At 42.9% G+C, this 15,117-nt stretch overlaps 1 protein-coding gene across 7 annotated transcripts in view; it reads left to right on the top strand.

The window, feature by feature from the left end:
- TRMT2B (tRNA methyltransferase 2B) overlaps nt 1-9,521 on the top strand; it is a 57,102-nt gene extending 47,581 nt beyond the window's left edge. For 2 of the 7 annotated variants that reach the window (XM_073360821.1, XM_078854231.1), the window contains exons 2-8: nt 1,704-1,915; nt 3,028-3,145; nt 5,177-5,391; nt 5,556-5,657; nt 6,392-6,511; nt 7,353-7,452; nt 9,199-9,521. In XM_073360821.1, coding sequence (XP_073216922.1) covers nt 5,181-5,391; nt 5,556-5,657; nt 6,392-6,511; nt 7,353-7,452; nt 9,199-9,325 — 660 coding nt within the window. In that variant the 5' untranslated portion in view covers nt 1,704-1,915; nt 3,028-3,145; nt 5,177-5,180 and the 3' untranslated portion in view covers nt 9,326-9,521. The other 5 variants (XM_078854230.1, XM_073360820.1, XM_078854232.1 and 2 more) reach the window with 5 other exon arrangements.
- The last annotated feature ends 5,596 nt before the right edge of the window (nt 9,522-15,117 follow it).

Here is a 15,117-nt window from a genome sequence, read left to right as displayed (position 1 = left end):
CCCCACACACAAACATTGCTCCACTTTCTAACCCAGAAGTGGCAGCCTCTCGGTGGAGCTGTATGTACAGAGTCTGTGAAATGCCATGGAATCATTTGGGAATGAAGGTGCTATATAAATGGTATGGTAGCCATAGGAGTAGAATGGAAGCGACCCACGGGGCACATTTAACAATCAGCAACATTTTCGTCTCCGAAGACATTGCAGAGCAGTTCTCTATCCCTTTAATGACAGGTTTCAGAGTAGCAGCCGTGTTAGTCTGTATCTGCAAAAAGAAAAGGAGGACTTGTGGCACCTTAGAGACTAACCAATTTATTTGAGCGTAAGCTTTCATGAGCTACAGCTCACTTCCTCGGATGCAATCTAACCTTTTCTATCCCTTTAAGGAGCCGCCGAAGGCTAAGTGAGCTGCTATGTCATGGGTAGGTGCCGTCACTGTGCTGGTGCCTGGAAACCAGGAAACAACTGCGCCATCTAGTGTCACTACCGTTGCAAGTGGGGAAATAAAGCGCCTAACACTAGAGGCTAATTCGATTTGGAAGCGGTTTGCTGGGGTGTTGGCAACAAAGGTAAGGGCTGAGGATGAGGGGCTTTAATCCTTGATGGTGCTCCTTTAACTAAGCACAGTGTGTAAAATGTACACACATTTTCAGCTTTGCAAATACTGCTAAACCCCAAGAGAGGGAGTCAGGAGGGGAGGACGTTTCCTTCTCTTCTCAGTGCCCACTTCCAGTCTCTTCTCTCCCAGTATTTTCTCTCTGGGTCTCTGTGGCACTGGTTCCCCTTGCCCTAATCTCCTCAGTGCTGCCTCCCTGTAGACCCGTCAGCATTTGGAAGATATTAAATGGAGAGAGAAATCTGGAGAGACATATAGGGCTGCACCTTTGGACACTGCCACTCATTGGAGACACTCCATAGGGGACTGGGCGAAAAATATTGTGTGTGGGGCGGGCCAGGGGAGTCTTTCTCCATCCTAAATAGAGACACTTTGCACGTAAGTCTAGCAGCTCAAGCTTCAGGGCTTCACTTGCAGCTCTCCCTGCCCCTTGAGATGCTGCGCCGTCTCGAGGAGGGGTGTCACAACTCTCTATAAAAAGAAAAGGAGGACTTGTGGCACCTTAGAGACTAACCAATTTATTAGAGCATAAGCTTTCGTGAGCTACAGCTCACTTGCATCTGATAAAGTGAGCTGTAGCTCACGAAAGCTTATGCTCTAATAAATTGGTTAGTCTCTAAGGTGCCACAAGTCCTCCTTTTCTTTTTGCGAATACAGACTAACACGGCTGTTACTCTGAAACAACTCTCTATGTTTGTTAGGGCAATTCAGATATGGCAGGCTGAACTGGTGTCTTCTTTTCATTGCTTTTTTGTAACTTTCGATATGTTTATTATTTCTATATATGTTTAGTCCTTCTAAGTTATTAGCCTGAATAATATCTTATTGTAATAAGTTCCCCAGGCTAATTATGCCTTGTATTTTTTTAATTCCTTTGATTGGTTTTAAACTTGCTGCCTTTTAATTTCACTGAGTACCGTAATATTTCTAGACACAGCACAGTTGGTAAAACACAAGGTGGTGGCCAAAGCAACGCTTCTCCCAGCTTTTGTCTGTTTCATGTCATTGTTGTATAGTTTGTGTTGCTATAGAATTCCCCACTATCTGGAATATTAATAATGGAGTCACTGTGTGGTGTTGGTTCCAGGGTTTCAGCTCTGGGATGGCTCTCTCCTGCTCACTGAGACTGATACGCCTGTGCGCTTGCTGGCCGCTGAGTCTGAAACAGGCGTCTTTGAGCACTGCACCAGATGAGCACTGCAGACAGGTGGCTGGGAGGAATGAAGGACGCGGAAAAGGTGGATGAAGGAGAAAAAGCCTAGACAGGGCTGCAGGCCTGGAGTCCTCCTGGAAAGAGAGGTATAGAACTTATGCAGCATATGCTGTGCGAGCCCAAGGAATTTGCACCGTTTCTGACTGCAGATCAGGTGTTCATAACTGTACGGGAACCAAATTACAACAATAAGAACTAACCACTCACTCTCTGGAGTGGGAAGAGTTCAAGTGTGCACAGATCAGTGTCTAGGGTTGATCTACACAACCAAAGTAGCAAAGTTTAACAAAGACCTTGTCTACACAAAAAGGAAAGTTGTAACTTCAGCTACACTGGCAAGTCCCCAGCACAACCATTTTGCATTTAACACACCACACACAGTTACTCCCAGTGATGCAAATGTTCACACCTTCAGAGGGATAGCACACTGCTGCTACATTTCAACATGTGACTCTGCACTGCTGAAGTGCTAGTGTAGATAGCAAACGCTGGTGCAGCAACTGCACCAAGTGCAATTAGCCCTTCCAGTGTAATCCAGCTATGCTTCTGCCTACTCTGTTGACAGCTTGAAGCACTGGCTTCATCACCTGATAAGATGGCTGCATGCCAACCCTAGAGCAGCTCACACAGCAAGTACTTACCTGATGTCAGCTGTGCTCAGCTCTCCCTTCTCCGAACCTCTTGGGGCAGGATAAAGAAACATTGAGATGGTTTCCCTAGAGTGCAATCTGAGAAATAATAACAGAACAAGAGAGAAATTAAGAGGCACAGGTAAGGGGGAAACAACATCATAGGTACATAAGACTTGCCATGCTGGGTAAGACCAGAAGTCCATCTAATTTGCCAGCCTGTCTCTGACAGAGGTCAATACCAGAAGTTTCAGACAAAGGTGTAAGAAGCCTAACAAGAGAAAATTATGGTATACCTGTCTGTAGAGTAAGGTCATGCTAAACCCAGAGAGCAAGTGGTTGGTGTATATCTTGAAATACGTTGGTTTATATACTTTTTTCATTCTTATCCTTATTTTTAATGTAATCCTTTTTTATGGGTCCTCTTAATTGCTCTGCCTCAATAATACCATGTGGCAGAGAGTTTCACAGATTAATTATGAGCTGTCCAGTAACATGTAGAATTCTGTTGCCTAGGTGGTTAATCAATGTGTATGAGCTGTTCAGATTTTCCCTTCCAATATGTATAGCAGTGCAACGGACAACACTGTTAAGATGTTTGCCGAAGAGAGGTGACAATAGATGGAAAGATGATCTGGTGGAAGATACAGGATGGATATCTCAAATGACAAAATCTGATTAATAAGGGTAAGATTGGGGGATGTGACAAAGTGAGACCATTGTCAGAGTGGACAGAGCAATTAGTGCAGTGAGACGAGGTCTGTGAGGTAGGCTGGAGGAAGCCCATGGAGGGTTTTCAAAATAAGGAGTGTTAAGAAGGCAACATGATCTCTTTACTCTTTCTCTCTCCCCTGACTGTTTAGTAGTAGGAATTTGTTTGTATTTTGCATAATTATGAAGAATAATAATGTAGCATGTATTAAATGTATTGACGTATAATTTGACCATGTCCTGCCAGCCACCCTTTCTGAGAGCAGAAAGGAATGGCCTGGTGTGCCATTGGTAGAGATGCATCAGCCAGAATTTTGTGTCTGAAGCTGATTTCAAGGCAGTAACAGACCTTTTAGGGTCACTACTTTGTTGTAGGTTTAGCATTCTAAAATAAGTAAAAGAGCAGGAGGTTGGACTAGATGACCTCCTGAGGTCTCTTCAAACCCTAATCGTCTATGATTCTATGAATGCAATGATTGTTTTCTCTTGCATTGCAATTTGATGTTCCTGTTCAAATGCTCTGTGTAAATCAGTCCTGTTTTGTGTGTGAATGAGGAACATCTGTGTTAGAAGATAAGTATGAAGGCCATCACTGGACCAGATATCCTAGGGAGAAATCGAGGACGGACGTAAACATGCCAGGAGATTGCAACACGCCCTTATTTAAATGTCAGAGGAGGGCAGATTGACGACTCTAAAAATAAGACAGGCGCCTATCAATGGGGACAAAATAGCTGTGATCAAAACCAGCATCGGGTAACTCCCTGAGAGACTAATGAAAGAACAAAATAAAAAATGAGAAAAACAATTTGAGCTGTAGCTCACGAAAGCTCATGCTCAAATAAATTGGTTAGTCTCTAAGGTGCCACAAGTACTCCTTTTCTTTTTGCAATTTAAGAAAACAAGCACTCGTCAAACGATAATTGATTACAGCATGATGGTGCAAAACTCATTTGTCCCAGTGAAGAGAAATCACTATATAAACAGGTGCCATGCCATGAAACTTTGGGTTCGTCCTGCCAAGACTTCCCTGGAGCACCGTGTTGCAACCGACAGAACCTCTGAGCAGGGTGTTAAGGGTGCCGGGCTGGGGCCGAGGGGTTGGATAAGGGGCAGAGGGTCTTGGGGGCGGTCAGAGGCTCCTCCCCACCAGGGTCTGGGAGGCAGGAGCTGTGGGGGGGCACTTTTAGGGGCCCCGCAGTCTCAAAGTGGCCCAGGGGATTAGCAGGGGGCCGGAAGCAAGCTGCTTTGCTTCTCTCGTCCCGGCCCCGGCCGTGTCGTTCGGGAGAGGGGGCTTGGGGAAAGGGATCCCCCCTTCACTCACCTGATAAAACTTGCATCATGTCAGAAAGTGGAGGGAGAGGCAACAGGAATACTGAAAATGGAATTTCACTGCTACCCCCTATTTCTTACCCATATCCTCAAACCTGCAATCCAACTATGCTCCCATCAGGACAATTCTTTCAGAGACTGACAAATAATAGTGATATTTGTTTGGGCAGCCCTTCTACAGACACCATTTTAGGGTGGCTATGTCTTTATTTGATTATTTCAAAGTACTCTGGAAACATTAATAAATTATGCCTTGCACAACTCCTATGAGGCAGGTAAATAAATATTTTACCCCTCTTTTACAGATTGGGAAACTAAAGAACAAAGCTGGAGTGACTTTCCCAAGATTACAAATAGAAGGTCTCACTCCCAGTCTTCTGTTTTGACCACAACCATTAATTCCAGATTTTGAAAGTGACAGAAGTTTTGTAAATGATCACTTCAACTTCCTAAAGTGTTCACAGAAAATAATAACTCAAAGGTGGTGCTTTAGATTAGAGAAGAAATCAGTTAGAGAATTGCTCTAGATCGAGATCTGGTCTAGATCAATGGATGTGGGGTGTGGGGGAATGTTCTCCCTGTGTTTTAACACTGTACTAAAAGGACGTTAAATAAATTGGCTCTTTGTTGAAAATCCTGTTCTCTAATGGATTCTCTTGTTATATCCCCTTCAAGCATCATGACTGGAAGTTCCCAGCAGCAATCCCTCTATCAGCTCCTCTATGGAGAACGATACATCTTTGAGGAAGTCCTGGGCTTGAAGTTTCACATCTCTCCAGATGCCTTTTTCCAAATCAACACAGCTGGGGCAGAAGTTCTGTACCAGATAGTTGGGAAGTTAAGCCGGGCTGATAAGAACACTGTCCTTCTTGATGTCTGCTGTGGAACTGGTGAGAACTGACAATGCAGTGGGGTCGACACAAGTCTGTTTGACAAGGTCATGATTTTATTCTGGGTGTGAAGGATGTGGTCTCTCCAGAATTTAATCACTGTCTTGCTCCCTATTTCTTCATCTTAAAACCTTGAATTTCTTCCTCTCTCTCTTGTCTTCCAGGTGCCATTGGTCTCTGTCTGGCTTGCCAAGCACATAAGGTTGTTGGTGTCGAGGTGGTGGAGCAGGCTGTAGAGGATGCCAAATGGAATGCAACATTCAATGGTGTGAGGAAGGAGTTTAAAATCCATTGCTGAAAAATACAAAGTATCTCCTAAGTGGAGGGCTCCTAATAGTCCCAAGGTGGCCTGCAGATGTTCCAGTAAAGGGGAGAAGCTTTGTGGTATAACCACCTCACTCCTCCTTTTCCTACTTCACAACAATGCTCCTCCCCCTGTTTCTATTAACTCTGTGACGTGAAAGGGGCATGAAATGGTCTTGGTGGCTAAAGAGAATGGAGGGAGATGAGAGAATGGCTGTGGGAATGGCAGTGGAGGACTATCTAGACTTGATGTCAGGTCCTTGTGCCTTTTCTACCTCCACATTGCAAAATGGGCAAAGATTAACATGTGCTCTGACCCACACTCCCAGACGAGCTTGCCATCTTGGGTTACACACACACCTCAGGGCTTTGAGTCTAGATGATGGGGGGTATGGACAAGAACTTGCGGCTCCCCACATGGAAAGTCAGCAATGTTCACTTATCTTTAGAGGAAAACTGGGGTAAAGTGGCAAGGGAAGGAGATGATCCAGAAGGGTGCAGGTAGGGAGAATCCCTAAGATGTTCTGTGTTGACATGGAAAGCATCCCTATGCCAGGTATGCATTTCTCAGGGAGACACCCTCTTGGGATGAGAGACCCTGAGGTTTGCTGTGCCTGAGGGTCCTCTCTCTTCATCTTCCAGTGGGGTTGATTCTGTGCCTGCAGGGAGCATTTGGGTGAATGATTTTTCTGCACAGGGGTCTCAAACTGTGGGTATCACAGTGGAAAGGCGGAGACGGTGTTGCTGCAGTTCCTGATGTCACGAGAGGATGACCGACTCCTTGTTGCAGTGGTGAACCCATTCCGGGCTGGACTCCGTAAGAGAACATATTCTTTCTTTTTGAGACCTGACAATATCTCTCTTGTTTTGAAGGAACAAATACAGAAAAGAAAAAAAACTTTAAATAGAAACGTAGGAAGTGTCATATTGTCATAGCTCATTTAGTTGAGCATGCTGGCATCAAAATGGCCAACAGCAGGTGCTTCAGAGGAAAGTGCAAGAAACTCTGCAGTAGGCACTTACAGAATAACCTTGTCCTCAATTATGAATTGTGGCAATGAGTTCTACAGGCTAACTGTGCATTGTATGAAAGAGTATTTCCTTTAATTGGATTAAAATATGATGCCTTTCAATTTCATCGAATGTCCCTCTTGCTCTAGTTTTGAGAGAGGTTGAGTAGCACTGCCTTATCTACCTTCTCTATACCATTCATTATTTTTCTATGGCCTTTACCAGTTTTCCTCTTTAAACAGTTGCAATCTTTTAAATCCGTCTTGATATGGGAGTTTGTGCATGCTTCTCATCAATTTGGTGAGTAAATTCATCTGCCACCCTTCATTCCTTGGGAAGATGAGACAAGCTCCCTCACTTCAGTGCTCTGCCTGAACAAGCTTGCATCCTATTAGTGTGGTCTGCCTTGCAATGGTGACACTAACCTGCCACTTTGGACCCTAACAATGTAAACTCCCTTGCGCCTGAGCACTGTCTGTTCCCCCTGCTGCCTTTCTATTTTCCCTCTGTTAAGGGTGATTGGTTTTGGTCATCCAAATGTAGTTCTGTGATGCTGGCCTAAAAGGAAAATGTTGACCAGTTCTTAGGAAAATCTCTATTCTGTGGGTGTTTTTCTATGTAAATGTCTGATGTTTTTCTGCTCTCAGATTATCGTGTGGTGCAGGCCATTCAAAACTGCGAGGCCATCCGTACGTTGATCTATGTTTCCTGCAAGCCTGAAAGAGAAGCCATGAGGAACTTCCTTGAGTGAGAAGGAGCCCTTTTTTTTTGGTTTTGTCTCTACTGTTATGAGGGAGACGTGCCATGCCCAGAGGAAAAGAGCACAACAAATTGCTTGGGGAGGTTTTCATTTGGTCTGAACCTTATTGGGGTTGGCCTTGTAAGGTTCAGCCCTGCCCGCCCAGCAGTTACTACACCTGTGTGCCTACTGGTGTGTCTATTCACAAGTTGCACATTGTGATAAAAGACTTCCGGGTCACTGTAAAGAGTTCAGTGAGGATGTGGGTTCAGTGGGGAACTGCTGTTCAAAAAGAGGGGAGGGGGGAAAGCAAGTGAGATGCTTAAATGCATTCATAGATGGATAGAAAATAATGCAAAACTTATTCTAATGGCACTGAATCAAACAAGCAGCATGCCTTCATCTGGGTTACTGTATCCAATATATTCACCGTAAAGAAAATAGGTTCCCATCTGGCAAATTAAGTCAATGGGACCATTCACATGCTTATAGTTAATCACATGGCTAAGTATTTTGCGGTGTCAGGGCCATATAGCAGACAACGAAAGGTCTGCAGAAGAACAATGAAGATGGTTAGATAATGCAAAACCTAGGATTATTTTCTAACGGTATAAAGCCTTTCCTAGCTCTGGCGTTTTGTGAGAAATCAAATCTTAAATTTGTCTCTGATCATTCAGATTAGCCATGCTTTATTGGAGTTGGTCCATGTCAAGGTTCCTTCCCCACTCTGAACTCTAAGGTACAGATGTGGGGACCTGCATGAAAGATCCCCAAGCTTATTTTTACCAGCTTAGGTTAAAACTTCCCAAGGTACAGACTTTGCCTTGTCCTTGGACCATATGCTGCCACCACCAAGTGTGTTAAACAAAGAACAGGGAAAGAGCCCACTTGGAGATGTCTTCCCCCAAAATATCCCCCCAAGCCCTACACCCCCTTTCCTGGAGAGGGTTTGATAAGAATCCTTACCAATTCGTACAGGTGAACACAGACCCAAACCCTTGGATCTTAAGAACAATGAAAAATCAATCAGGTTCTTAAGAGAAGAATTTTAATTAAAAAAAAGGTAAAAGAATCACCTCTGTAAAATCAGGATGGTAAACACCTTACAGGGTAATCAGATTCAAAACATCAAGAATCCCTCTAGGCAAAACCGTAAGTTACAAAAAGACATTAAATCAGGAATATACATTCCATTCAGCACAGCTTATTTTACCAGCCATTAAACAAAAGGAAATCTAATGCATTTCTAGCTAGATTACTTACTAACTAACAGGAGTTGTAAGGCTGCATTCCTGATCTGTTCCCGGCAAAAGCATCACACAGACAGACAGACCCTTTGTTCCCCCGCCTCCAGATTTGAAAGTATCTTGTTCTCTCATTGGTCATTTTGGGTCAGGTACCAGCTAGGTAACCTTAGCTTCTTAACCCTTTACAGGTGAAAGGGTTTTGTCTCTAGCCAGGAGGGATTTTATAGCACTGTATTCAGAAAGGTGGTTACCCTTCCCCTTATATTTATGACAATCCAGGACTGAAGAGAGCAGGTTCCAGACCTCAACCCAGTGTCAGTGTCAGTCTGAGTGGTTGTTCTTTCCCAAATAATAAGTATCTTTAATATATCTTCTGATTCTTCATGGGTCAGCTATTACTAAAGAAAAGGAAATGGAGAGGGGAAGGATTTTAGAAACACAGACAACATTCCTCTGGCTCTGGATTAATGGGGAAACTGATGCCTTTTGCTCCTTCTTTTTTTATAGGTTTTGCTGCCCACCAGACTCTGGGAAGAAGCTTGTGAGAGAGCCATCTGCCCCTCTATTGGCTGTCCCAGTTGACATGTTTCCCCAAACCATGCACTGTGAGCTGGTGATCCTCTTCACCCGCTGAGGGGCCGTCCTAGTTTATGTGTTTTCCTACAAAACAGGACTTCATACCTTTTAAAAGTTGAGGGTGAGGAAGAACTACAAATGTTCAGAAAGCTGGAATGGTCATGGCTCTGATTTAATTTATTCTTTTGAAAGTTGTAAATTAAAACTCTTTTGGGAATTCTCAGCCTGCCTCGCTGTGCTGTCCCTTGCATATCCTATGAAGTACGAAGCCAGTGTGTACTGAGATTTTCTGTGTGAAAAGATCCTCTGTTGTAGTTTCTCTTTCCCACTCAATCCCTATCCCCTTTGCCAGGCGATCAAAATGGCTTAGACACCTCTTAACCCCTACTCTGCTGTTCTGGGTTTTCATGGGTAGGATTTGGTGAAACTGCTTTAAATATACTAAATACAAGTCAAATCCTTTGTACTTTTAGTACTATTGCCATGTTATTTAGATATCATTAAACTAGGGCTGTTGATTAATTGCAGTTAACACACATGATTAAAAAATATTAATCGCGATTAAAAAATTGATTGCAATTAATTGCACTGTTAAACAATAGAATACCAATTGAAATTTACTAAATATTTTTGGATGTTTTTCTTCATTTTCAAATATATCGATTTCAATTACAACACAGAATACAAAGTGTGCAGTGCTCATTTTATATTATTTTTATTACAAATATTTGCACTGTAAAAATAATAAACAAAAGAAATTGTATTTTTCAGTTCACCTCATATAAGTACTTTAGAGCAATCTCTTTATCATGAAAGTGCAACTTTCAAATGTAGGATTTTTTTGTTACATAACTGCACTCAAACAAAACAATGTAAAACTTTAGAGCCTACAAGTCCACTCAGTCCTACTACTTGTTCAGTCTATCGCTAAGAGAAACAAGGTTTTTACATTTACAGGAGATAATGCTGCCCACTTTTTAATTATAATGTCACCTGAAAGTGAGAACAGGCGTTTGCATGCCACTGTTGTAGCTGGCGTTGCAAGATATTTACGTGCCAGATGCACTAAAGATTCATATGCCTCTTCATGCTTTGGCCATTGTTCCAGAGGACATGCTTCCATGCTGATGACGCTTGTTAAAAAAATAATGCGTTAATTAAATCAGTGACTGAACTCCTTGGGGGAGAATTGTATATCTACTGCCCTGTTTTACCCGCATTCCACAATATATTTCATGTTATAGCAGTCTCGAATGATGACCCAGTACATGTTGTTCGTTTTAAGAACACTTTCACAGCAAATTTGACAAAATGCAAAGAAGATACCAATGTGAAATTTCTAATGACAGCTACTGCACTCGAACCAAAATTTAAGAATCTGAAGTGTCTTCCAAAATCTGAGAGGGATGAGGTATGGAGCACGCTTTCAGAGGTCTTAAAAGAGCAACAGTCTGATGCAGAAACTACAGAACCCAAACCACCAAAAAAGAAAATCAACTTTCTGCTGGTGGCATTTGATTCAGATGATGAAAATGAACATGCGTCGGTCCGCACTGCTTTGAATTGTTATCGAACAGAACCCGTCATTAAGCGTATGACTTCTGGAATAGTTGTTGAAGCATCAAGCGACACAAAAATCTTTAGCACATCTGGCATGTAAATATCTTGCGACACCAGCTACAACAGTGCCATGAGAACGACTGTTCTCACTTTCAAGTGACGTTTTAAACAAGAAGCAGGCAGCATTATCTTCTGCAAATGTAAACAAACTTATTTGTCTGAGCAGATTGGCTGAACAAGGACTTGTAGGCTCTAAAGTTTTCCATTGTTTTATTTTTGAATGCAGTTTTTATTGTACATAATTCTACATTTGTAAGTTCAACTTTCATGATAAAAAGTTTGCACCACAGTACTTGTAGTAGGTGAATTGAAAAATACTATTTCTTTTTTTACAATGCAAATATTTGTAATCAAAAATAAATATAAAGTGAGCGCTGTACACTTTGTATTCTGTGTTGTAATTGAAATCAATATATTTGAAAATGTAGAAAACATCCAAAATATTGATTTAAATAGTATTCTATTATTGTTTAACAATGCGATTAATCGTGTGATTAACTTTTTTAATCGTGTGATTAATTTTTTTAATCGCTTGACAGCCCTACATTGAACCAATTAGATAATTAAGATGAAAGAAATCCATGGTGACATTAAGTAGGATAAAATTGCAGGGACTATTAATCCTCATGCTTCATGGCAGAATCTGATCACCTGTTAGGGTCAGGAAGACATTTCTCATATAAACCCCAACTACAAAGTGCAAAATCTAACACTGACCACTGTTGGAGACAGGCTACCCCACTAGCTGGACCATCAGTCTGTTTGGAAATGGCTATTTGTATGGGGAGAAAATGAGGAGAAAACAGATTTCAGAGTATCTCCCCTCCACATATACTTCCTCTCCTATATATTGCTGATCCCTGCATTATGAATTGTCCCTGCAAGATGCCAGCAGCAAACTGCCATTTTCTTATTGCATTCACTGTAAAGTAGTCTGCACTGTCCCATTCGGAAATCTGGCCTTTCTCGTATTTGTACTGCAATCCACACTCTTTAACATTCTGTATCACTCCATTTACCCTTATACTTTGCTGATTAATAGCTCGCCCAGTTCTTCAAATGATGATGTTGTGACAGATTGGGGACATCAATTTGTCAAATTGTGAACCCCATCTTGTTTCAGGGGCTCTACTTTGTTTGTAATTTTCATTTTGGAGTATGACCTTTGATATATTGCAACCACCTCTGTGGATTACAGAATCCATTTTGTAGCAGGGGCTTGATACCCTGTGGAAACACTATGTCCGAGAAATTATGGCAGAGCCCTTGGTGTTGAATGGCTTGAACAATGGTTTTCTACCTGTTGGGCTATTTACTTTTAAATGACTCTCTATACAGAGCTGATGTGGACAGGGAGGGGCCTCCAAAGAGGACTACAACCCAGAACTTTCCCATAGTTAGCATATGGGTAAAAGAGGAACAGACAGTATTTTAGAGCCACTGTGACATGCAAAGAGCCCAGGTCTAGAAGGCAGGAAGGGCTGCCTGGCCTAAGGACTTGGACCAGACCCATGACTCACAGGAGGGATGAGATCAGACCAGAGGAACTGAATTCAGGATTTTGTTGTTTTCCATAGATATGTATCTCTCTAGGGTTGTTTAAGAGTAAAGTGTCTGTGGACAAGAAATTCCTTTGCTAAGTCTGTGTTCCTTACTGTACTGCCACATTATCTATAAAGGGGTAACTAAGAAACCAAAGCTCCCATGGCCAGGTGTACTCTGTGGAAAAACGTGTCTAAACCACTGGGGCTTGGGAAAGCTGTGGCAGTGGTTCCATGGTTTAGGCCAGGGGTTCTCAAACTGGGGGGTTGGGACCCCTTAGGGGCTCACAGGGTTATTATATGGGGGGTCACGAGCTGTGTTTCCACCCCAAACCCTGCTTTGCCTCCAGCATTTATAATGGTGTTAAATATATAAAAAAGTGTTTTTAATTTATAAGGGGGGTCGCAGTCAGAGGCTTGCTATGTGAAAGGGGTCACCACTACAAAAGTTTGAGAACCACTGGTTTAGGCAGAGGAACTATAGGTTTCCACTGCCTAAGAAGGGTGTCAGACACAGGGTCTACACCTCGGAGTGTGTCTAAGAGACCGAGAACAAGGAACAGTGACCAGTCACTATCCAGAGGCAGCAGGCTTTGGAGCAAGTGGGCCCAGGAGTTGGGTCCCTTAACAACAGGCTGGGGCCCATTCAGAAGAGGGGCCAGGCCAATTATTACAGAGGCAGTGTCTGACACCTTTCTTAGGCAGTGGGCCTAATTTTTTTGTTTTCCGCTAGCCCACTGATACAGGGTAGCCCTATGATGAATTGGGGTTCTGTCTGTACCACTTCTGAGTTTTGGATGATTGTATGAAATCGTATTGTGAATTTACTCTGTCATGGAAAGCCTATATCTACGGGAATCTACCACGAGTTAGAAGGGTTGGGTCATGTCGCTGCCAAGCCACAGACAATGGTGAATGATGAGCACTCAACTATCATCTATTCAGAGTAAAAAACACTTTAGGACAATTGGTTTGCTCTACCTGGGAGAAGATACTTCCTCCTCTTGTATGAAAGGAAGGGGATTTGGGAGTAACGGAAAATTATCACAAGGTGGAACAAAAGAAGCAAGTGACCCCAGCAGGAGTCTATAAAGGGGTACTTGGGGGGAGGGAGCCATCTTGCAGCAGATTAAGATGAGAAAGGCTGCTGCAGGGAAGGGTAGGCAAGAGGATGGAGGACCCTATCTGCCAGAACACAGATGATCCCCCAAGGGAACAGGAAGCTAGGAGGGACACTGCATTTAGGATGCTTTATTGTTTTGTGTGATCTAAATGTAACGAGCATAAAGTTGATACACAACAAAGTGTGTGCATGTTGACTGCTGCACAGCTACTGCATGCCCCAGGATGTTAAACTGTAAGCCATAAGCGTCTCACCTTTTGAGGTGGAATTCTGGGAGAGGGGTATGTTTGAGTCCTGGGAAGTCTGAATTGTCAGTTGTGCCCAAAAGGGCTAGACGGCTGGACAGCAGGTTCCTACACTTGGAGTGGGTGCCAGAGAGAAGGTCAGCATCCTGAGCATATGGTTCAGGACCCAGAGATTGGGGTAGTGGCTGGACTCCATTCAGGCTCCAGGAGCTTAAAACACCCCTAGGAATCCAAAGCTTGGCTTCTCTTGGTAGGATTCGAATAAATTCTGCTCAGCCAGGGTACATTTTTGTCAAAAAGAAAGTGACATTGTTTGCATTGTAAATTGGAGAAGAGATGATGAATTTAAATCAATGGGTAAAGGATTTAGAGAGACACTTCATCTGTGTATTGAGCCCTCGGATTAAACATATGGAGCAAAGAGCTATATATCTTGTCTCTGAGCTGAGGGTATGAGTTAGTGGGCTGAGTTTCAGCTTTTAAACACCAGACTCCACTGGAACCCGCCACAGACTCAAATTGCAGCAGGGATGACTCCATCTTTTATCCTTCTGATGTAGATAAATTGAGCATCACGCAATTTTCTGTTTGTAACATTTGAATGAGCCCTTGCAAACTGAAGTGCAGACTGCTCTGCCTGAGCATTAACAATCATAGAGCGCCTTTTCTAAGGATAGGGGATTGCTCCACTGCTGTTAGCCAAAATAGCCTCACCCTCCCAATGGGATTCACTGTGCTATGCACCTGGCTGCCTCTCTCAACCTCAGACTTCAAAAACAGACTTCAAAGAGAAACTGCTGAGCTACAATTCACCCTCAATTTGGGCTTGAATAGGGACTGGGAGTGGCTGACTCACTACAAAAGCAATTTCCCCTCTCTTGGTATTGACACCTCCTCATCAATTATTGGGAGTGGACTACCTCCACCCTGACTAAAATGGCCTTCAACATTGGTTCTCCACTTGTAAGGTAACTCCCTTCTCTTCATGTGCCAATATATATTTATGCCTCTATCTGTAATTTTCACTCCATGCATCTGAAGAAGTGGGTTTTTTTTACCCACGACAGCTTATGCCCAAATAAATCTGTTAGTCTTTAAGGTGCCACCAGACTCCTCGTTGTTTTTTTTCCCCCGAGGAGGGTGATTTATAAAGTACTTTTGGATCTTTGGAGAGGCAAGGTGCTACATAAATGTAACCCTGCCATAAATCATATTTATTTACTATTATTTATTTTGTTATAGGGCAAGTGGTAGCACAATGCAACTAACAGGTAGTATGACTGGTGGGGCATTAGGACCCAGAGGTTGCTGACTGGAAGAG

This window comes from Lepidochelys kempii, chromosome 9 (genome assembly GCF_965140285.1).
Source record: "Lepidochelys kempii isolate rLepKem1 chromosome 9, rLepKem1.hap1, whole genome shotgun sequence".
NCBI lineage: Eukaryota > Metazoa > Chordata > Testudines > Cheloniidae > Lepidochelys > Lepidochelys kempii.
The sequence above is the reverse complement of the archived record's forward strand: the minus strand, read 5'-3'. Positions and strand labels throughout refer to the sequence as shown.